The sequence below is a fragment of the Phacochoerus africanus genome, chromosome 7 (genome assembly GCF_016906955.1).
Source record: "Phacochoerus africanus isolate WHEZ1 chromosome 7, ROS_Pafr_v1, whole genome shotgun sequence".
Classification (NCBI taxonomy): Eukaryota; Metazoa; Chordata; class Mammalia; order Artiodactyla; family Suidae; genus Phacochoerus; species Phacochoerus africanus.
This window is the reverse complement of record NC_062550.1, coordinates 19,538,557-19,561,385: the sequence shown is the minus strand read 5'-3', so window position 1 is coordinate 19,561,385 and position 22,829 is coordinate 19,538,557. Positions and strand designations below refer to the sequence as shown.

Sequence of the window (22,829 nt, the reverse complement as noted above, 5' to 3'; positions counted from 1 at the left end):
CCTAGCAGTTAGCGGGGTCGCCGATGGAAAAACGCCTTCCCAACCTGCTATTGGGTGGAGTACAAAAGGTTCTACGGATGGTGCTGCAGAAGCAGGCTTATGAGAGCTGGACAGTTTCTCGTGGTCCAACAAGGTAGAAAGCTCTGCTCACTGACTTGCTGTGGTTTGTTCTACGCAAAACTAGTCAGGTGGGCTGGGAAATTACATCCAAAGTGCTTCTACTGCAAGGCAGACTGGTGTGTCTGATTATGGGCTTTCCCCCCTCTACTGTGTGGCTGGGGAAGAATTTGTTTTGATTGGGCCTGCATGCTGAAGTCTCTCCTTGTTCTTTGTATAGACTTCCTGACACATTCAACTGCAGCATCTTAGCTCTGAAATCTAGTCAGCAGACGAGAAACCCCTGGACTAAAAGCTGTCTTCCCTGAAGCAGGAGATGGAATGGAAGCAATGACGTTCCCCCCCAAGCCACCCTCCAATGACAATGGGCAGGTCACTAAGCAGAGAGCAAAACTGGCCAAAAGGGAATACGCTGGGGGACGCTGGGACTTCTTAAGAATTCACACTGAATCGCTTTCCCATGAGAACCAGTGCGATAAAGAAACCAAGTGGGCTGCGTTCAGAGGCCGCTCTGTCTTGACTGGTCCCACCAGTGACGACTGATTCTCATAAGACACGAAAGAACCAGAGCCGAGGCGCCAAGGCTGCTGCCCTTACCCAGCTCTGTGGGTAAAGGAAGCCCTGCGTGGTGGAAACAAGTGATGGAGGCAAGAGGCATCATGAATCACGCTGTGTGTGAGCTTGCCACCACCTCTCTTCGGAAGACAGTCTGCTCAGACTCCGGACCCTGCTCCCCATGGACCCAAGCCCGGAGAAGGCCACAACGCGGGCATGCTACTGATGAAGTGAGCACCCCTTTCCCCCAAATGACCCTCTAGAGATAACATGCTACTCTGAACAGTAGCACTTTTATCTCTGTCCCCCCCCAAAGTGTCACTTCTCCAGTATGAAGGCTCAACAAATCATAAATATTGCAGGATACAAATGAACGTTTTTTTTTGTCTTTTTGTTTTTTGTTTTTTTTTTTTAGCCCTAGGATTTGGTTTTACAGTGACGTTAATACAAGCCATTCGGAATCAAAGTTGCCCCGTGAATGGGACACAGAGCAGCATTAAACAGTTCATCTTTCAAGATGTGCAACAACGGCTGTATGTTAGAGATGTCTGTGAAACAGATACACACAACGGATCCATCTGCTTGTTGGACTGGGTTTGTTTGGTGGTGGTGGTGGTGGTTGTGGTGGTGGTGGTGACTGGTTGGTTGTGTTTCCCTACCCAGAAGGTGTGTGAAAGACCTCTAAGAATTCGTCAAGAACTGCAGCGGGTATGGAACGTTACCATTTTTTTCTCCAAATACAGTGAATGGTGCAGGGCCGGGTCCTGTCCAAAGGCTGACCCAGGGCAGGGGACAGGATCGGTAGTGTCCTGTGGTGTATGGTTCTCATGCATGACTTCTGATCACGGCATGCCATCATGCAAATCATTTCTACGCATTGAACGAGCACAATGTTTGGAATCGGCCTGAGCAAGTCCTCCTCAGCCTGAAGAAACCTGATTTGTTTTCCCCCACCCATCTCCAAACCACGTGAAGCCCATGTGGAGAAGATGCGGTTTATGCCAAAGAAAGTGACCGTTAAATGACACGGGCTAAATGTGAGTGTGTGTGTTTTTCCTTTTTGCCGCTTAGCTTAACTAATGTAAGAATGCAAAGAGAGTTTGCATGAACAAACAAACTTTGAAAGAGATGCTTTCTGCTTCTGAGAATCAACAAAATGAAAAAATAAAATCCATTTGGCTGCAACGGAAATACACTGGTCCCGGCAGCCTCTCCTCTGTTTTTGTATCCTGTTAATTTTGTCCTAAAAGTTGCATTGACTGATGTGGAACATGCAGTAACCACCTGCCCAAGCAGTAGAAAATCTGTTGAGTCCAGGGAGGAGGGTCCTTTGCCCTTGGCAGGTCACTGCTCAAGATGCAACCGTGTTACATGGTAAGCAGACTACGTTTGGTATAGATCTTCGGGTTAAAGTGTCTCCACAGCTGTTCTGCATTGGTAACATTCAGGAAGTTTGTAAACAATCTTTCGCTTGCACGTTGGACATCTGCACACTGTCGAAGTTAGCTTTCCCCTAACACTTGGATTCTCTGACCTCTTTCTGTCGTTTGGCTCTTTCCCTTCTTCCCTCCTCCGCCCGCTGCTGTTTCTCCTTCTCGGGTTTAGTTACACTGTCATAGGATGGGAGGGAGGCGGTGGACGGGGTGCTCTCCTTTTTCTCCCGGTGTGTGCCTCCGTTCTCCAGCTTATTGGAAGGTGTCTTTTTGCAAATGAAGCCCCGCCGGGCTAAATGTCCCCGGTAGGCGCGCTGCAGGACCACGGCCGACACCTCTTCCTGCTTGCGCCGCAGGGTGGTCGTGATGGGCTCGTAAGACACTTTGGAAGGATTGGACGCCACGAACCTCTCCTCCATCTGCTGCCGGAGGATGTCCAGCTCGCCGCTGTCTCCCAGGACGCGCTTGGTGAAGGCAAAAAGGATGTCCAAGCAGTGGATGCGGTCCCCGCTGACCATGGGCAGATCCATGGCGATGAGCTCGATGGTGTTGGGCTTGGGCACGCGGAGGGGGTGCTCCAGGGCGTCCGCAAAGTCCGCCAGCTTACAGTACTCGATGAACTGGGTGGCGTCGGGGTCGAACTTCTCCCAGATCTCGTAGAAGGTCTCGAAGTCGTCCTCGCTCAGGGGGTCCGCACTCTCCTCGGTGGCCACGCTGAAGTTCTCCAGGATGATGGCGATGTACATGTTCACCACGATCAGGAAGGAGATGATGATGTAGCTCACGAAGAAGAAGATGCCCACGGAGGGGTTCCCGCAGTCGCCTTTAAAGCCACTCCCCGGGTGCTCCTTGTCCAGGCTGCAGTCGGGGGGCCGGTTGAGGATGGGCAGCAGCAGGCCGTCCCAGCCAGCCGAGGTGGTGATCTGGAACAGGCAGATCATGCTGTTGCCGAACGTCTCGAAGTTGAACATGTCATCGATGCCGGCCTCGTGCTTCACGTACGCGAAGTTGGACATCCCAAAGATGGAGAAGATGAACATGACCAGGAAGAGCAGGAGGCCGATGTTGAACAGAGCCGGCAAGGACATCATTAAGGCAAAGAGCAGGGTACGAATCCCTTTGGCGCCTTTGATCAGACGCAAGATGCGCCCGATGCGGGCCAATCGGATGACTCGGAAAAGGGTTGGGGAAACAAAATATTTCTCAATTATATCAGCCAGGAACATGCCTAAGAAGAGGAACAGAAGATAGTTACTGAGACTGGAGGGGCCCTTTCCCTTTCCTTGGGTCGCCGGGCGCTCCGGACCCCTGCCTTCAAAGGATTTGAGGGGATGAGTGCTCATTATTCAGCTCTTAATGAGAAAAGAAAGTCGCATGTTTCAAACACACAGAGAAGCAGGAACAACGATAAAATGGACACCTGCGTCCCTAACACCCAGATGAAAACATGGATGGGAGCGTTTCACCAGACCTGCTTCCACTCATCAGCCCCAGAAGCAACCACGGCCCTGAAGACGGAATGTCCATCCCGGGATCGTCGTCCCAGTGTTGCTGCGGAGGAGCCCATAGACGACACAGACAGCCTCCTGCTAGGCTGAAGGCATCACGCCATTATCTGTTTTTCTGTTTCCCCACTTCCTCTTGAGATTTACACTATGTTTGGGAGACCGATCTCTGATGTTACAATAATTTTAATTACTCATATGATGACTAGGTCATCAAGGATAATTCGTTTTTCTCAGATTTGTCCACGCGTGACCTTCTGAGGTGTTATGGATTCTTCTCCGAAATGCCGTCAGATTTCTACATTCACACACACAGTAAACGAGAAGTCTCGGCTCCACCCCGTGACCTCGCTGCCCTCTGGCTGCGAAATCTTACACACCCCGCTATCACCAGTTGGCAAAGCATCTTCTTCCTGGCTCTGAAAAGACATTTTTGGTTTCTCATTGCCCCGTGGCCCTACCCTACCAAACTAGCCTACCAACTAGAGGGACCTCTCAGGAGTGCTTTTTAACTGAGTTTCTCGGTATTGCGTTTGAAGCCAGAAATCAGAAACCAGTATCAGCAGCCAAAAGTGTCAAGGCGGTAACTGGATAGAAAAGTAGAGGGTGAAACACATACACCAGAGGGCCTTTTGCTGTTCACATTCACCCAGGAGTCCGCCTCCAGCAGATGACTTGCCTTTAAAAACTACAGTGAAAACGGGAGCCCAGTGAGGGCCTCAGAGGAAGAGGAGCTGAAGAGGTTGGAACGTGACAGCTGAAGGGGCCGCAGTGACATGGCTTTTCCTTCAGTGCCTTCTCTTGCCCTCGAGGCCCCCATGAGACGGTGTGCGTTTCAGCGGATGAGAGAGTTGATTTAAATAAAGAAACAGCTTCCCACCGCAAAGATTCATAAACACTGGGGCAGTGAACTGCAGAAGGCTTATTTGAAGGTTTTAAGCTACGAAAGCATCTTAACTTTCAGGAAGGGACAAGACGCAGGAAGTGTGGAGTTGGCCAGATAACCTGTCAGGGTTTCCTCTGGAGCTGGAATTCCACAGGCGTTTGAACTTTTAAGAAAGTCTCTACCTCAGCCAGGACCCAAGGTGATTTCTCAGTGCCCTTCCTTTTATTTCTCAATCAAGTCATAACCAGTGACCGTAAGACGTCAGGTAATATACGCAGCACTTGCGTTCTGTACATGGGGGGCAGGTAAGGCTTCGGAGAGAAGGTGATGCCTGAGTGAGGTTTTGCAGGATGCATGCGGATTTGTGCCCAGAGAAGAGGGGCGAGAGATGGGCAGACAGCAAGCCAGGTGGTGGGAATCAGCATTTAAAGGGTCCTCTAGGAGGTTCCAGGGTGAGTCTTATTCCAACTCCTCTTAATTTAAAAGATTTTTTTCTATACTTTTGTTTTTGAACAACTTAATGATATTTTAAGAAATCCCAATCATCAAAAGGAATTCTCCTTATTTTCAAGTACCGTCTGAGAAGAGGGTGCATGGTTGGGTCTGTGGGTTTTCCAACCCACTCAGTGATGGGTGGGCAGAAAGTTCGAGAACAATGGACAAGGGCAGCACTGTCCAAGGTGTGTTTTGTGGGAGGTCAGGAGTGTGGACTTGAGGCCAGGGGGCTGGGCTCTGTGCCTTAGTTCCTCGTGATACTTAGAGGGCTGTTGCGAGGATTATGTGAATTAAAACACATAAAGCACTTAGAGTGGCGACAGGCACATAGTATGTCCCACTGAACTATGAGAAACATCACTATTATTTCAAAACAGGGTATTGTGACCAAATAAAGGTGGGATGGAGAGGTTCCTGTCATGGTGCAGTGGAAACAAATCCGACTAGGAACTATGAGGTTGCAGGTTCCATCCCTGGCCTTGCTCAGTGGGTTAAGGATCCTGCGTTGCTGTGGCTGTGGTGTAGGCCAGCAGCTGTAGCTCTCATTAGACCCCTAGCCTGGGAACCTCCATGTGCCGTGGGTGTGGCCCTAAGAAGACAAAAGACAAAAAAAAAAAAAAAGGTGGGATGGATTGTTAAACAGAATTCTTTTTTACATTTTTTTAATTTTTAGTGCTGCACCTGTGGCATACAGAAGTTCCTGGGCTAGGGGTTGACTCAGAGCTATAGCTGCAGGCTATGCCACAGCCACGGCAACACCAGATCCTTAACCCACTGGGCAAGGCCGGGGATCAAACCTGCGTCCTCATGGACACTATGTCTGGTTCTTAACCTACTGAGCCACAACAGGAACTCTACCAAACAGAATCCTTTACTCCAGGACTTCCAAGAGCCTCCTGCAGGCTTATGTGCCCTATGACCCTTCAAAGGGAAATGCACCATGTCCTCTGCCTGCCAGGACATCAGCCCTTCCATGTCCTTAGGTTGAAGCGGATGCCACACGGTCACTGTATTTTTTTCTTTTCTTCTTCTTTTTCCTTTTACGGCCGCACTTGGGGCGTATGGAAGTTCCTGAGCTAGGGGTTGAATTGGAGCTGCAGCTGAGGTCTATGCCACAGCAACATGGGTTCCGAGCTGCACCTGCAACCTACACCAATGCTGGATCCTTAACCCACTGAATGAGGCCAGGGATCGAACCCGCATCCTCACAGAGATAACATTGGGTCCTTTACGCACTGAGCCCAATGGGAACTTGGCCATACAGTCACGGTTAAAATGCAATGGGAGGTCCACTTCTATCACTTCCTAGTTAAGTGATCTTGGACATCTTTACAGCAAGATAATAAAACCCCTTGCTTCCCGGGCTGTCATCGGGATCAAATGAGATAGTAATGCCAGTGAAGAAACTCAAACGACCTGGCACCATCAATTCCTAGTAAATGAGCACCGCCTCCACCAACGGCACCACTGCTGCCCCCAGCACCAGACCGTCTCCTTAATACCCAGCTTAACAATCTCTCACAGGCCTGTTTCCACTCTCCACCGCTATTGTAGCCGTATTTTAAAATACCTTTCTTTAACCTCCCGTCTTGGGAGGGAAACTCACTGACAGCAAGAACCGAATCGAATCCCTCCCACCCTGTCCTGCTCCGCCCCGCCCCATCCTCAACCGCAGAATTGACAACTCAAGACAACCAAGCAGGTCCAGGAGCCCCCATCCTCGGGGCCCGTCGGGGCCCTCGGCCCCTCCCCGCCTGCCCCACTCACCCACGATGGAGAGGATGACCACCACGAAGTCGAAGATGTTCCAGCCGATGGTGAAGTAGTAGTGCCTCAAGGCGAACATCTTGAGCACGCACTCACAGGTGAAGAAGATGACGAAGACCAGGTTGATCCAGTAGAGGATGTTCTCCATCTGCTTGCTCTGCGTGTCGGTCTCCACCATCATGGTCACCATGTTCAGGCAGATGAGCATCATGATGACGATGTCGAAGGCTTGCTGAGTGACAAAATCAAAGACGATGCCTTGGATCTTGTTCTGGGTGGGGAGGGCGGGCGGAAGGAGAGAAGAGCCTTCGTGAAAACCTTGCCGGCCAACGGGACGTTGCTGCCTTGCTCACGCAAGGCCTCTGTGCCTGCGCTGCCGGGATGCCGGCCAGCCGTCTGCTGCTGCGCTACCAGGGTGTCGGGAGCTGGGCCAAGGGCCAAGGGCCAACGCCAACACCCCGCCCCGAGTGCTCTAACGTGACCACTCTTCCGGGCCTGTACCTCTCCCGCGGCTCCTCTTTAGTCTCATTCGCTGGCTCTTTCTTCTCTCGCTTCATCTCGTCTTTCTCCCTGGGAGAGCTCAGCTCCCACCCATTCCTACCGCTTACATGTTATTTATGTCCTCATGCTTCCCAAGCGTTTTCTTCGCCAGCCCATCATCCTTCCTCGGGACCCCCGGGCCGCTCACTCATCTCTCCCGGACGACGTGCCAGCATCTCAAGCTCAGGCAAGTGCAAAGCCGAGCTCCGTCCTTCCCCCTGCCTGTCTCCCGGCTGGCTCCTCTCCCCTCAGCTCTTCATCCAGCCTCCACAAGTCTGAGGGCCCTTCTTGCTCTTGTCTCTGCCTCGTCTCCCACCCAACCCATGGCAGGTCCTGCTCATCCTTCCTTGAATTCATCCACTTCATTCCATTCCTCTTGCCCTTCTCTAGCCCAAGCCACCACCATCGTCCCTCTGCACTTCTAGAAGAGTCTCTGCTCTTGCCTTCATCCAGTGCAGCCTCCACACAGTAGCAAGTGTGATTTCATTTATTTATTCACTTATTGTCTTTTTAGGGCTGCACCCACGGTATATGGAGGTTCTCAGGCTAGGGGTCTAATCGGAGCTGCGTCTGAGACCTACACCAGAGCTCACGGCAATGCTGGATCCTCAACCCACTGAGCAAGGCCAGGGATCGAACCCGCAACCTCATGGTTCTTAGTCGGATTTGTTAAGCACTGAGCCACGACAGGAAACCCCACTTATGGTTTTAAATAATCACACTTGCTACCGTGGAGTCCCCGTCATAACTTAGTGGAAGCAAATCCGACTAAGAACCATGAGGGTGTAGGTTCGATCCCTGGCCTTGCTCAGTAGGTTGAGGATCTGGCGTTGCCGTGAGCTGTGGTGTAGGTTGCAGATGCGGCTCGGGATCCTGTGTTGCTGTGGCTCTGGCGTAGGCTGGTGGCTACAGCTCCGATTAGACCCCTAGCCTGGGAACCTCCATGTGCCACGGGAGCAGCCCTAGAAAATGGCAAAAAGACAAAACAAACAACAACAAAAAAACCCCCCAAAAACCGTAAGTGGTTACATCACTCTCCTACCTAAAACCTCTCACTGGTCTCACAACAAAATTCCTACGGTTCAGCCTGGCTGAAAAATACCACTCACCTCATACCTCTCCCCTAGGTCATCACCACCTGGCCACACTCAAGTCTCCTGCTTTTAGAGCTTCATTTGCTCTTCCAGGATCTCTCCCCAGCATTTTGGCTCCTTCTCATCCACTCGAACAGACCCTCAGTAGTGAGGCTTTCTCTGTTGAAGGAGATCCCCCACCCCCAGCCTGCGTTATTTTCTGTCATGGCCCTCCAGGTAATTTTTCTCACAACATTCCCCACTTTATAACTGCTTAATTAGTATCTGCAGCCCCACTATATTACAAGCTCTAGACGGTGGTGTCTAAATTTTGTTCATCACTTCTTTTTCTTTTTTTGGCCACACCCGTAGCATGTGGATGTGGCCACACCCTGGGCCAGGGATCGAACCCACACCACAGCAACAATCTGAGCCACAGGAGTGACAATGCCATATCCTTAACCCGATAGGCCACAGGGAACTCTCCCTGTTCATCGATTTTTCACAGCAGCAGATCTGTAACTATTAGAGAAATTTTTTTTTCTCTGCTTTTTAGGGCCCCACCTGGGGTTTATGGAAGTTCCCAGGCTAGGGGTCGAATCAGACTGCAGCTGCCGGCCCGCACCACCGCAGTAGAGGATCTTTAACCCACTGAGCAGGGCCCGGGATGGAACCTGCATCCTCATCAACACTATGTCAGGTTTTTAACCTGCTGAACCGAGGAACCACAGCAGGAACTCCTGGAATAACTATTAATGCTTCCCACCACACTGAGCATTTATATGTTAGTGTGGAAGGAAATACCCTCAGGTTCCTGTGTGCAGAGTACTGAACAGAACTTTGGAAACGTCAAGCCTCTAACAGTCCCTCTAGCTGCATTTCTATCACAAAGTGGAAATTAACAGCAAGGGAATATAAGAAACATTCTCAAGATCTCCCTGATTTTTTTAATTTTTTTATTTTTTAAGGTACCTTGGCCCTTGAGCTCATGCTTACTTTCAGGGTTACTTAACTTGATGGTTTTGGAACAGTTCTGCAAAGCCCTAGGGTTTCCTTTCCCTCAGAAGTTGGTGAAGAGGGGCATGCTAGGCAGGGGAGTGGGCATGGAAGCTAAGCTGGGAAAATTCTCTGGGGCTCCTACTCTTGATTCAAACAAAGTAGCTCCATTTTTATTTCTACAAATTAGGTTGCCAGGTAAGCTTTTAAGAGTTCTGCTGTGGTTTTTTGTTTTTGTTTTTAATTTAAATAAAAGTTATTTTAAATTAAAGTTATAGAAGGAACTCTGAGCCTGGCTTGTGGGGGTCAAGTCCTACCCACCTGGCAGGGAGTGGGGCTTCAGGCAGAGCATCTCCTCCTCTGAAGCAAGAAGACAACTACCAACCCAGGGGTGGAGCAGAGTCCAGCCCCCAAATCTGTTTTATAAAAGGCTCAGGTCAAGGGAGGAAATCAGGCCACCCAATTCTCCTAGTTCTACCCCTCCCAGTCCCACAAATAACCAGGAAGTAGCATTATTTTAGGGAGTTCCCATCATGGGCAGCAGAAATGAATCTGACTAGGAACCACGAGGTTGCGGGTTCGATCCCTGGCTTCGCTCAGTGGGTTAAGGATCTGGTGTCTCTCTGAGCTGTGGTGTAGATCGCAGACGCGGCTTGGATCCTGCGTCACTGTGGCTGTGGTGTAGGCCAGCAGTTGTGGCTCTGATGAGACCCCTAGCCTGGGAGCCTCCATATGCTGCGGGTGGGGCCCTAAAAAGACACACACACATACACACACACAAAAGCAGCAGCATTATTTTGGCTTCCTGACATATCCTTGCAAAGACTTGTTACATAGAGAGGAAAATAACACCAGATCCTACCTTGTACTGATATGAAAGAGATCAGCTTTCATTTTCACTTTGTTAATTTTTAGTGGTCTCTCTAAACATCTCCCAGCCAGGACCAAAGCCAATGTGGCTAACATGCCAATTCTCTGCTGCTGCCAAGGCAGGCTCGGAGGAAGGTCAGCCCAAGCGTAAGAGCTGCCCACACCTTCGTCCCCGTGCCTCCGCTGCCATCCTCCCCTCTCTGGATGGACAGTGAGGAGAGGACAGAGGGCACTTGCCCTTTTCCCCGCTCTGTGGGAACCCTAGCCAGGTGTTTTTCCACATGGGGCACTCACCAGGGGGCGGGGGATGGGTTTCTGTGGTTTCTTTGAGCCCAGCTTTTTCATGGCATTGTAGTACTTCTTCTGTTCTTCAGTCATGAAGATGTCCTGACCTCCAAAGTAAAGGGCGGAAAAGAGACCACAAAATTACAACTGGCTCTCACGTACTGCAGGTTTGGACCTAAGGTGCAATCTGAGAACCAAGGGGGACCTAACCCCTTTCTCTCCACGGGCTGGTGTAGCTAATAGTTGTTCTAGAGGCAGACCTGGGACAACTATTCTAATTCAAAGAGACACCTGCCTTTGTTTTCAGCTCAGGATTTCTGAGGCCTGCTAGCGACCAGGAAGGAAGGAGAAGAGGAAGGCAAGGGACTCACAGGCCCGCAGGGGAGGGTAAACTTGAGAGCCGGGAACACATCTGGTTCATAAATTTTGGGAGGCCTGCTTTCCTGATATACTTCTAGAAAGAACATTTTAAAATGAAAGGATTTCCAAGTCTTGGTTTATGGCCTGTTTATTTTGGACAATATTAAAAAGTTAGAAGTCTTGGTGGGAGCCAACAGTTTGGGGAGTTCTTTGGAGCTTGCTGGGACAGACTTGATTTATAAAATGAAGGACAAGTCTCATCTTTTCAAGTTGCTTTTGAAAAACTTAACCGTCTGGGACAAGAAAGGAGGTGAACTTTCCAAGGATGACCTCAAATCTCAGTGCGCTAGTGGTGCCCGGGCGCCCACAATTTCAACTTCTCCCTAAAGCTATTTGCTGCTCTCATCTGTCACGAGACCCTCTCCCACCCTACCTCCCTCTGGTAGGAGGCCAAACCCAGTGAAAACCCTCAAGAATAGCTAGGAAATCTGCTACTAGTAAATTGCTGGTTTGGTCTAATAAAAGTGGTCAATCACGCACTGCAAAATTCAGCAGGACAGAACGAGTTGGTTGGGTCTAAGGTAAAAAGGGGCCAGTGCCACCGTGAGGTGATAGAAGGAGTTAGAGAAAGAGGCATTTTGTTCTCTAGAGAGGTGACTTGTTTTTTCATTTTTTTGGTCCTGCCTGTGGCATGAGTTCCGGCCAGGGATCACACTCAAGCCACAGTAGTGACAATGCCCGATCTTTCACCTGCTGAGCCACCAGGGAACCCTGTCTCAAGAGGGAGGGACAGAGGCGCCTCTCATCTGGGTGGACCTCTGGCCACTGGCAGGGCGGCGAGGAGACCTATCTTTTTCTTCTGTTGATTGAAGTTATCAATGATGACACCAATGAACAGGTTCAGGGTGAAGAAGGAGCCGAAGATGATGAAGATGACAAAGTAGATGTACATGTAGATGTTGTCCTCATACTTAGGCTGCTCGTCGGGCTGTCAAAGGACAGGAGAAAAAGAGCTTCAGCTCCTAGCTTGGGGATCAGGTGGGGGATTCTGCCACAGGGCCTCAGCAGTAGCTGACGGCTCGAGCTGCTGAGCAAGCCGGGGTGGGGCAGCCCTAGATTCTCTCTGCCTGTCTCCTTCATGGTGGCTCCAGCCCTGAGAAGGCATTATTCCTGCCATAACTTATCCGGAGAATATGCAAGTCACGAGGCCAGAGGGGAAGGGAGGGGAGGGCTGTCTGCTAGGAGCCACGCTTATTTCACATCAGCAAGGAATCATCTGGAGCCACTGCAAGAGTGTGGCGACTCACTGAGAGGAGGAAAGTGATCTATAATCAATAAGACAAGTAATAAATGCTCTGGACCCACCCCCCCCCCGCCGTCCTTTCTGGATGAGCTCCACCGTGCTGCTCTGCTTTCTAATCATTTAAGAAGGTTGTAGTTTCATCCGGTGTATCCTTACCTTTCGGGAATCTACAGCTGCATACATGATGTCCATCCAGCCTTTGAAGGTTGCCTGGCAAACAGAGTCCGTCATTAGAATGTGCCTGTTCGGGGGTAGGTGGGAGTCTAGCCAGGGGCCCAAAGGCAAGCTTAGGTTCACCGAGAACACAAGGCGGGGGGTTTGGGTGCAGCCTCACGTGGACACGGAATTTTATGTTTGTTAATACAGGTCCCAAGGGAGCTTTGTCCGAGTCCCTAAATATAACATCTAAGTTTGGCAGAGAAACACGTTGACAGTGGTAACTGGATCAATACTTTTACAAAGGGTCTTTAAAATGAGACTGGTGGTCACCTAAAGCTAGGGCAAAGTCATTACGAATGAGTGGCAGGAATCTACTAGGGTACTGGGAATTTATTCTTCCATTAAGGAGTCATTTTTTAAAAAGGGGTTAAACAAGCCATGGTTGGGGGGGGGGTCCTGAAAAATTCATAGCTGCATTGAAAAACAAACCCCTCCCCCGCAACAAGGTCAGACCACCTCCCCTACCAAGATAACACAGGTTTAGCCTAGGGTAATGGCAATACTGGCTTCATCCTAAGCAGCCCCTTCTCAATCCTCCCACGATATCTAAGCTGATTTTAGAAACAAATATGGGTAACCAACCTAATAATCTCTGTTTTTCTTTCGTTCTATTTATGCTTTATTTACTCAACCAGGCTCTGAGTATTTTTCAGGGCACAGGCAGCTCTCTGTGCATCTTTTGGCCCTAGCAGTGCCAAGCGCAGTGCCTTGCACGTGGTAGGGACTCAGTACGGTGTTTGGCTGGTTGATGTGCACTAGTTTCCTGAAACTACCCCCCCCCCACACCTCCCTTTCAGGTTCAACTGAACTGAACTGATGAACCTGCCGGTCTGGTTTCTTGAACTGGGAGAGAACAACAAAGGACCTCTGGAGTGGGATAAACCACTGCTGATGCCATGCACTCCGCCGCCTTCTCCTAGCCAACGGTAAGTGCTAACTACATGCAAGACCAAGTTGAAAGCTTCCCCTGCATCATCACATTTCATACTCTCAACACCTATAAGATGCAGACACTGCTGTACTTAATCAAGCACTGTTATGTGCCAGGCATTGTGCTCAGAAATGTTGATAAATTATCCCAAATCTCGTTAACCATCATGCAACCTAACCATCGTGCAAGGTGTCATTACTCTAATCTAACAGATGAAGAAACAGACTCATGGAGTAACTGGTCCAAGGTTACATATCCAAGAAATACCAGTGTGGCTCAAACCACCATATGTTCAATTCCAAAACCTAGGAGATGTCATCGCATCATAGTGTCTTGTCAGACACTCCAAAACAGATCAGCCAGAGGGAGAGAGAAGCAGACCGGATGGAATGCTACGCCTCTGGCTGTGATACATGAACTTGAGGCCTCTCTCTGGGGTTGAGCTGACATGAGGACAGCGCCACAGCACTGCCATAGTTGTCACATCGCTTAGGTAACTTCCACGGAGTTGTTACGTAGGATTGCTCAGCTGTCATTTTTTTGGAGGGGGGCAGCGGGGGGCCTGTGCACTTACCTTCTTTACTTTTTCTTTCTCGTTAACTACATACTCCATCCTGGAGAGAGAGAGCTCTCTGCATCTTTATCATGCTTCAGGAATCGTTGTCTGCTGCTAAGCAGAACTCTGCTTCTAAGTACACGAGACATCCCCTTGAGTGAGGTACTATTTCCTCACCTTGAGTGAGGAAAAGGAGTCTCCCGGGAACTGGTCTGGGAAATGATACCAGCTTTCTGACCTATTAAGAGTCATCCTGATTCTGGACACAGGGAGAAGGAACCAAATGAGATTTCTGCTGGCCGCCTGGATTTTATAGGACTGAAAACAGCACTCCTTACCACCTGAAGAAGCGCCAGATATCCTGCCCCGACGTTGTCAAAGTTGATCTTCACGTTCTTCCATCTGATTTCCGTATTGTTCCCCTCCATGAGCTTTTCACACTCAGTTTTATTGTTGACATCTTCAATTTCAAATCGGATCTCAGAAGACTCATTAAAGCAGTAGTGGTACTTTCCCGCAAACAGGTTCACTCCCATGATGCTGAAAATCAGCCAGAAGATGAGACACACCAGCAGCACATTCATGATGGAGGGGATGGCGCCCACCAAGGCATTCACCACCACCTGCATTGGAAGGGGGAGGTTGCTGAGTGTCCGGAAGAAGTACCAGCATGAGTACAATTTTGATTTCCAGGAGGGGAATGACATTGTATGGCTTGTTCCCATTATGGAAACATTCCTTTGGAATTAGGGCAACCAGACAGATCCATAAACAGGACCAAATTTTTCTAAAACTGAAGGAATTCTAAAAATTTAAAATTTATTTCACTGGACGCAAATTCCTCTGCCCAAGTTGAGCCAGGTCTCTTTCCTAGGCATCAACTTAGGCCCCCCCAAATTACTTCGTTGTCTAGACTCCCTCCTCACCAACTCAAAATATGCCTCCAGGAGAAAAATCTGAGGGACTTCAAGCTCACTAGTTGCCTTTCAACAGACATTCCCCCTCTGCAAAGCAAGCTATGATTGTTCAAAATCACAGAGAGCTACTCTTTGGGGTTAGCAGTGAATCACTCAATGATACATAAAGTCTCTTGTATGACTATGCAAGGCCAGTTATCTTATTTCAGGCAATAGCTGAGCATGCATATTTTGCAGGCTCAAGAAAAAAAAAAAGCTATATTCCCTCTACCAAACAGTATACAATCAAATCTGAAAAGATGTGTTTTTCATAGAAGGTTCGTTATTCTATTTCAGCCTTTTTTTTTTTTCTCCTGACTTTGTAGGCTTCTAGATCTAGGATTTGCCCCTACTTGGCTAATGCTGATGTCTCTCTGCTCAGTCAGGGCTTGACTTGACTCAACGATATTATTATTAGAAAAAGGAATAACTTAAGTATTTTGGAGTTTGCGTAGACCACTGCTCTTGAAACCCAAAAATTGGCATATGGTTAAAAATATCTGAATACAGTAAGCCCAGAAATGAAAGAAAAAAAAAAAAAAAAGCAAAGGAAAAGAAACCCTCGGGAATCAAAGTTTCTGGGTTGTTTTCAACTTTGATTTTGCTTCGCAATATAGATGAGAATAGCTAGACAGCACTTCCACTGCGGTGGCAGTATTCACCAGGGGAGTTCCAAATGCTTACAAAAATAGCATTTCAGGTGATGGGGCAAGAAACAAAGCTGGTGTTCACTTCTGCCTTGATTCTCACTTCCTGCTGTCTTAGCAGGACTCCTAAGGTCCAGAAAGGCGACCCTAAAACGGGAAGCATGTTTCTTCCTTTTTCTAGCATCCTAGGAGGATAAATGGAAATGAAGTCCCTGGATATAGATGAAGTCTTTTAATATTTTGTTAGAAGGAGGTAACAAGTGTCACCATATTCCTGATCCATTTTTTCAGTGCAGAGCAGACAGACCAACTGAGTACAGCACAGAAGGGGCCGAAAGGGCTGTGCTGTAAAAGGGACACCAGGGGGCAGCTCTGAGCTCTAATTTGAGCCCGGTTTGCAATCAGGTTTTCATTTTCTGCCTTAGATTTCCATGTCACTCAATGAACACATGGCTGTTCTGTCCTATATAAAAAAGGCAATGATTTTCTGCTAAGGAGTTACTCTTCCTTAGATTAAAATATTCGTTTTGCGTTTCTCCAATTCACGTACAAAGGCCTTTAGATTGAGAGGCAGTTATGTGTTAATTCTTAGACCAAGAAAGCTCTTCTAGACCTAATAGCTCTGCCACTGGTATAAAATAATTATACTTCCACTGTTCATGACTTTGAGCAAGGAAAGGCAGAATATCTGAAGCCTGGAAAATCCCCAATGTTATTTTGGAGACTGATATTTACATTTATTTGTTACCAGACTTGTCAGATGATTAGATTTGAATTTTACCTCCTCTGTCTACAGTTTCTCACTCTTGGACGGGAGCACTACAAGGCAAGGAAATGTGCGAAAGAATAGGCAAAAGGAGGATGACCCACAAATGGAATCATTATTTCTCAAAAGTTGAGGGTAGGGTAAGTAAAGTTTCAAAGGCTTAAGTCTATGTGACAGCTTTTTGTGACAGAGCTTAGGTGAGAGATGGTGACCTTGTATTAGATCATCACAGGTGTGCAACAGCGAAGTGGGCCCCAAAGATCTGGAACCTAGAAATGTTGCTTTTTACTTCAATTCAGCATACGCCTTCTCTAGGAACTCTTTGGACGACCTGTCTAACCTGTCCTGCAGTGTCTGTGTGTGACAGTTAAATATGTGGTAATAGTCACAGCAGGAAGAATGATTAGCTAACTGTCTAGGGGATTTCTTTGTACTCTTATAGATCTGATCAAAGGAATCAATACACAAAAGTATTTACTGGGCCTTGTTCTCTGATATGTATGGCGTAAAAATCCTACAAACACCAATGTACTGATAAGGCGTAAACCTACTTTCGTTTATAATGAAATGTATTTTTTCATTATAACCAAAGAAAAGCTCCTTAGCTTCCTGTCAGGAATAAAACACTCAACAAAGCTGATGAAATTGACTAATTCACTTGCTGTGAACATTAGCTAATATGCTCAGCAGCCAGAGGGCAAGAACCATGCTTTCTTATGCGGAACTCTCACACTATAGAGATACATATACATAAATGATAATTCGAGTTTCTATGGAGAGCGACTTAATAACCTGGATGTCCTCTTCTCCCTCCCAACTCGGGTTATTCTACATCACCTGTAATATGATGAAATTCATTCCTGTTAAAAGTTAGGTACAGAAATATCACCTGAAGCCAGGATCTAGCAACCTATAAAGTTATTTTTTTCAACGGAAGGTTATATTTAGTGATTGATACAAATCTCATTTGATGAAAAATTCCAGTGGATACTGATTCTTTCAGCGTTTTTATCTTCTCTACAATGCCTAAAACATTACTGCTCATGAAATATTATACAATCTGTCAAACAGCTTTTAATATCTGGCAGAGGGAACATGGCTTTAATGGACAACTACGTACTGACAATCACCAAAAATGCATGCATGTCTCATAGCATTACTATTATGTGCCCTTGAAAATTTAATAGCGGAGCCAAATCCTTCAGTGAAGATTACTATGGAGGAGAGAAAAGCAAAGAACTACGTCAAGTATTCCTTTGCCGATAGCACGAGTGTTTCGGTGTCCTGGTCTTTGGTTTGAGGAAGGAGAGGAAGAGACTGAAGGCAGTGTCCCAGGACAGGCGAGGGCGTTGTGTCCCCTCTCAAGTCAAGGTCTGAGCCTGTCTTTGGAGCAGCACAGTGACAGTTGAGCCCATCTGCATTCATGGTGGAGAAGACCTCTGGTTTAAAGTTTTCTTAATGTTTACTTTTTTTTTTGTCTTTTTGCTATTTCTTTGGGCCGCTCCCGAGGCATATGGAGGTTCCCAGGCTAGGGGTCTAACTGGAGCTGCAGCCACCAGCCTACACCAGAGCCACAGCAACGCAGGATCCGAGCCGCGTCTGCAACCTACACCACAATCACGGCAACGCCAGATCGTTAACCCACTGAGCAAGGACAGGGACCGAACCCGCAACCTCATGGTTCCTAGTCGGATTCGTTAACCACTGCGCCATGATGGGAACTCCTGGTTTAAAGTTTTCTAAGGGTAATCTCTGGAGTGTTGGCATACACAAGAAGTGGGAGACACACCCCTGTAGAAGTGTAACATTTAAGTAAAATGGAGGTGCCTAATCCCGTCCTTGGGGGACTCACTATAAACGTAGGCAAATTCACTGTTTCCTTCCGGCAGTTGTTCTTGCATAGAAAGGCTGCAAGACTGCTGGACAGGGACGGGTCCTGAGCTTTTATCACCAGCCCCTGCAAGAGGGATTGCGCTGTCGCTGACTGCAGCCAACCAAATGAGGGGACATCCTTTACCAGAGCTTCCCTAACTGAATGTTTGTTGTCTGAAAACCCAGCTTTGGATTCAAACTTGTTCTTGCCCACATTATCTCATTTGGAAAAAACCTTCACTTCCTAATGCTTTTCATAACAATTTCTGCTCTTCTGGTCACCCACCCCGGACCCTCTGGGCTCCTAAACTGCTTGAAGGCTGACAAATTCTGAGGAAATGGAACTGCAAGTCCAGGAAAAGGTGAGGAAATGAGGAAGAGCTCAAGGGAAGAGGCACGGCCCCCAGAACTGCTCCTGTGTTCAGACTGTTCAAATCATTTCCTTGCCAAAGAACTGGTGGCAGCGGGTCCGTCCGTGAGGACCTCAGAGTGGGGCTGGCAGGAATGGGCACCCAGACGGCGAAAGCTGGTAGCAGGCATCAGGTGGGCATCTTATTTTAGGCTTTCTTTGGGTATCAGCAGTCTCCCCTTAGGAGATCCAGACCCCTCGTGGGGCAGGTGGGGGATCACAGGCTACTGAGTTGAGGTACAATGTTGCAATTATTGCCTTCAACAGCCTTCTGTTAGCTCTCAATTTTCAATCACCAAAATGGACTATCAACTCTGTAACAAAACCAGTATGACTTATTAAAAAAATCTAACTAACCCCTTTTGAAAAAAGTGGGATGGTGGGAGGAGGAAAGAGCATATTCATCCTACTTTCAGTGACCCCAGGGACACCCCAAACACTGAGCCCTCTGCAATACACTCTCTCCTTAAATTGGCTCCAAGCATGACAACCACCTGACCTTACACATTCTGAAATCTCTCTTGTCTTGTGGGACCAAGACTTAGAATCCCAAAGTTTTTTTGTTTTTGTTTTTTGGTTTTTTAGGGCTGCACTCGCGGCATATGGAGGTTCCCAGGCTAGGGGTTGAATCAGAGCTGTAGCTGCCAGCCTACACCACAGCTACAGCCACGCGGGATCCGAGTTGGGTCTGCAACCTACACCAGAGCTCAAGGCACCGCCGGATCCTTAGTCCACTGAGCTTGGCCAGGGGGTGGCCCTGTGTCCTCATGGGTCCTAGTCAGATTCATTTCTGCTGCGCCACGACGGGAACTCTCTAAGTTTTGTTTTTTAAATTAAATTTATGCTGCTGTGGAACTGACCTTCCTAGAGATGGTTTCAGGTGGGCTGCAAAAAGCGTTCACCAAGCTTTTTACCAAACTTAGTAAACCAAACTGTGACTGTGCTACAGGAGAAATGCAAATTTCCTGCAGAGAGCACTTCCCTGAGTAAACTGTAATAACATGAAATTCCCACATCCCAGTGAAATTTTCATTTCCTCTACAGGTGTGGGTGGCTTCAGGGACCAGTGGCCAGAGACCACAGAGGGGACTGAATGAAGTGGCGCCGTCCTGGTACCTTATTTCTCCCGTCAGTCTGGCTTCATGTGGACTGCCGCAAGAGTTTCTTATTCTTACATTCCAATATTTGCACATTTAAAAATACATCCTCTGGTTTGCTCTCCTGCATGTATTCAACACCTGAATTAAAATGAGTTTTCTTGGTCTCGTTAAGTATAACAGACCTCTCTGATTATCACAGGACAACTATTACCACTGAAAGCCAGTTGGTTGTTTGATTTTAGGAAACTGACTTGTGTTTTTGGGTGTCTGTGTGTGGGTGCACACATGGACAGTTTTTTAAACCAAAAGAGACAGCAAAAAGGCACCAAAAGAGGGAGCCTTACTTCTAAGCTGGCAGGGTGACAGCACCTTGCACTGTTTGGATCTGAGTGGAGGATCGGCAAAGCAGGCATAGCCGGTGTTGAGAAATTTCAGGAGAACTAGCTGACAGTCATCTACCATCGTACCTGGTTGTGGTTTTGACAGTGTTAGGATAGGGGACCATACAGCGTGGGCAGAGGCGTAGGGGGTGAGGAGGAAAGCTTTGCTATCAGACAGAGGCTGCCAGTCCTTATGGGACTGGGCTGAGAACAACAAGGTGCAATGAGAGGAATCAGAATAGAAAGAAAAGCATTTCTTCTCCCGGGGCCATGCCAAATTCTGCTCCGTCCCCAATTGCAGGCCTGCCATCCCGTCTTCACGCCCCTTCTCAGCTGGTCTCTCAGTGACTCCGAGGCCACAGTCCCCACCTGGCTGACGCCCCTACACGGCACTCTCCCTGCCTGTGGCCTCTGCTTTTCAGCGGGTCCGTGGGTTACAATTCCCCTTCTTTGCACCTGGTGATTCTCCCTATTAAATCAACAGCCCAGAAAGCCGCCCCAAGTGCTACAGGTAAGCCAGGCCAATGAGAGTAGCCAATGTTAACATGTTCTGCGATGGCGTGTTGTTGAGGGGGGGGCAATAATAATGTGATGAGGCAGCTGAAGGCGACTCCCCTTCGCACGGGGCAGGTGCGGGGGAGGAGTGGAGGATCAAATCAGCAGCTGCATCACAGAGTTTGTGTTTGAATGATCTTTCCACCACGTGATCAGTTCTAGCATGCTGAAACAGTTTCCACTGGCATGCAGAAGGATCAGCTGCTCTTGGTATCTTACCCTCATCCCTTCAAATCGTGATAAGGCTCTTAAGGGTCTCAAAGCTCTTAGGGTCCTAAGGGACTTTATGGCACCTAGTTCCGAGTAGCCCAGGGCATTAGCTATAAGGCTGACTAAGGAGACCTACACGGAAACAGAAAAGAAAAACAAAAACAAAAAAGGAAACAAAAAGAAAAAAGAAAACAGAGGTTCCAGAGTGTTAGAATAAAGCCCCTAGCACTGATTAGACAGACGGGGCCCCTCCCCCCGGAAGAGGAAGTGGGTAACACCAGCTGCCTACTTCAACTTGGACTCAAACGACCTGGAAGGAAAGGCGGTTGAGAGGTGGAAGAAAAAACACAAAAGGAAGAGAAGGTCGAGAGAGGGCGCGGACCAGACATACAAGTTGGCAAAGGGAAGAGGCCGGAGGGAGAGGGAGAATGAGGAAGTTCCATTGGAAGGAGAGGAGCCTGAACAGATGACAAAAACCTTACCCTCGCCCTTTATAGTCTCTGCAGGTCCCAGAAGTTCCCATTAAATTAAGCCAGACAAATTTAATGGTACCTATGGAAAAGAATACAGATAAATACACACACTCCACACGGGCTGCCCCCTCCTCCACTCATTCACCATGGATTTCCAACAGGGACAAGTTCTCTTACTCCTGGTCGACAAGAAACCATTTGTTGGAGAATCGGATGAGTTACTACATCAACAAGGAAACATATTAAGTACCACAGCTGCCCTTGCAGTTCCCACCAAGAAACTTCTGGACAGAATTGTGGTTCCATGAGGACTCACCTAAGTAATCCTCTCACTTTTAACTGCAACGCCCCTTCCAGGTTTAACTATAAACCCTGACTCCTTCGTGGCCATGAGAACTCGGGTGGGTCTGGACAATGGAATCCATACTCTCTTTTGTAATCCTCATTATGTATCTCTGGAACAGCCCCCAAAGAACTGACCTCAGGTCTCTCCTTCCCGGGACAGTCTCCTTCCTACTACCTTCATCATCAGAATCATAGCTGGTAGGGTTCCTGGAAGAATTTTTACATTTGGATTTATAGATGAGGAACCTGAGACCCCTACACAAGAAGGTGCCCAGTGTTCCCACTGGCCGTTCAGGAGTCAGGATGAGAGACCCACACTGCTGATTCCCAGGCCAGAGCGCTTTCTTCCACGGACAGGGCACCTCCCCCATGGCAGGCTGGATGACGAAATCCCAATAGAAGATTATGGTATCTGACCAGTCTGGAGGGGCATATATTGTGCTGGGGAGCAGCAGTCTGGTCTCTAGGCCTAGAGTCATGGTCACAGGCCTTCCTGCTCTTTCAGAGGCAAATTCATCTTATTCTACCAGAGCTCGCAGAGCAGATGTGCTCATCCCGTCACAACACCAAAGTCTGCCTGGGCCTCGCCTGAGAGAGATACGGAGCTCCTCAGGGTGCACCGGACCTGAAATGCCTTCAGTTAGAAGGTCTGCGCTCTGCGTTTCTCAGAGCGGTCTTTCCTTACACTGCACTGCAGCTCCTGGGAGAGGTTAAGATGTTCCCACCAACAATTCTTAAATTCCCTCCACGGGGAAGTGGTGGTTACAGATGGGTTGAGCCCCAGCTAAGGGTGTTCTGAGGTGAAAAAAAGGAACCACCCATAACTTAGTTTCATTTGGTACTTTTTAACTCCAGCTAAGGGAGTTACTTCTTTGACTCTGTATCTCTGGACTGTACAAAATTCTTTTTTACTTAAATGAAGACATTTATAATTAAGCAGCAGGCTGGCAAGTGCAGAAGTAGTAGGTCAGTGACCTAGTGAGGGTCGGGGATGGGCAGGCTCAAAGGTTTCAGTTTTTAAAAGGGGTGAGAACCTTCAGTTATGCCTGTCCTCATGATCCATTAGTGTGGGTCTCTTCTCTGGAGTTCTGGGCAGTATCTAAAACAAATCTGGAATTAGATGCTGTCCTATTAGGCTGCTCATGTTCTTTGAAAGTAGATGGTTCAGAGTTCACTTTCTCTTCAAAACAAGAGTCCAAAGACTTTATCTAAGACAGCGTAGTAC

General features: G+C 48.2%; 1 protein-coding gene and 1 long non-coding RNA gene across 3 annotated transcripts in view; one reads left to right on the top strand and one right to left on the bottom strand.

Moving 5' to 3' along the window:
- Positions 1-404: 404 nt before the first annotated feature.
- Positions 405-22,829, bottom strand: part of SCN8A (sodium voltage-gated channel alpha subunit 8) — a 125,176-nt gene continuing 102,751 nt past the window's right edge. Inside the window, exons 20-26 of the mRNA XM_047786663.1 lie at positions 20,796-20,918; positions 14,230-14,514; positions 12,342-12,395; positions 11,733-11,870; positions 10,532-10,636; positions 6,759-7,029; positions 405-3,333 (exon numbers count right to left, since the gene is read on the bottom strand). Coding sequence (XP_047642619.1) covers positions 2,186-3,333; positions 6,759-7,029; positions 10,532-10,636; positions 11,733-11,870; positions 12,342-12,395; positions 14,230-14,514; positions 20,796-20,918 — 2,124 coding nt within the window. The 3' untranslated portion in view covers positions 405-2,185. The remainder of the gene's footprint in view (positions 3,334-6,758; positions 7,030-10,531; positions 10,637-11,732; positions 11,871-12,341; positions 12,396-14,229; positions 14,515-20,795; positions 20,919-22,829) is intronic.
- LOC125130827 (uncharacterized) lies at positions 15,207-19,804 on the top strand. 2 transcript variants are annotated; one of them, XR_007135810.1, is made up of 3 exons: positions 15,207-16,400; positions 18,452-18,675; positions 19,586-19,804. It is a non-coding gene; the product is annotated as an uncharacterized LOC125130827 (long non-coding RNA). The 2 variants fall into 2 exon arrangements; XR_007135811.1 differs by lacking the exon at positions 15,207-16,400 and having other exon boundaries at positions 17,947-18,675.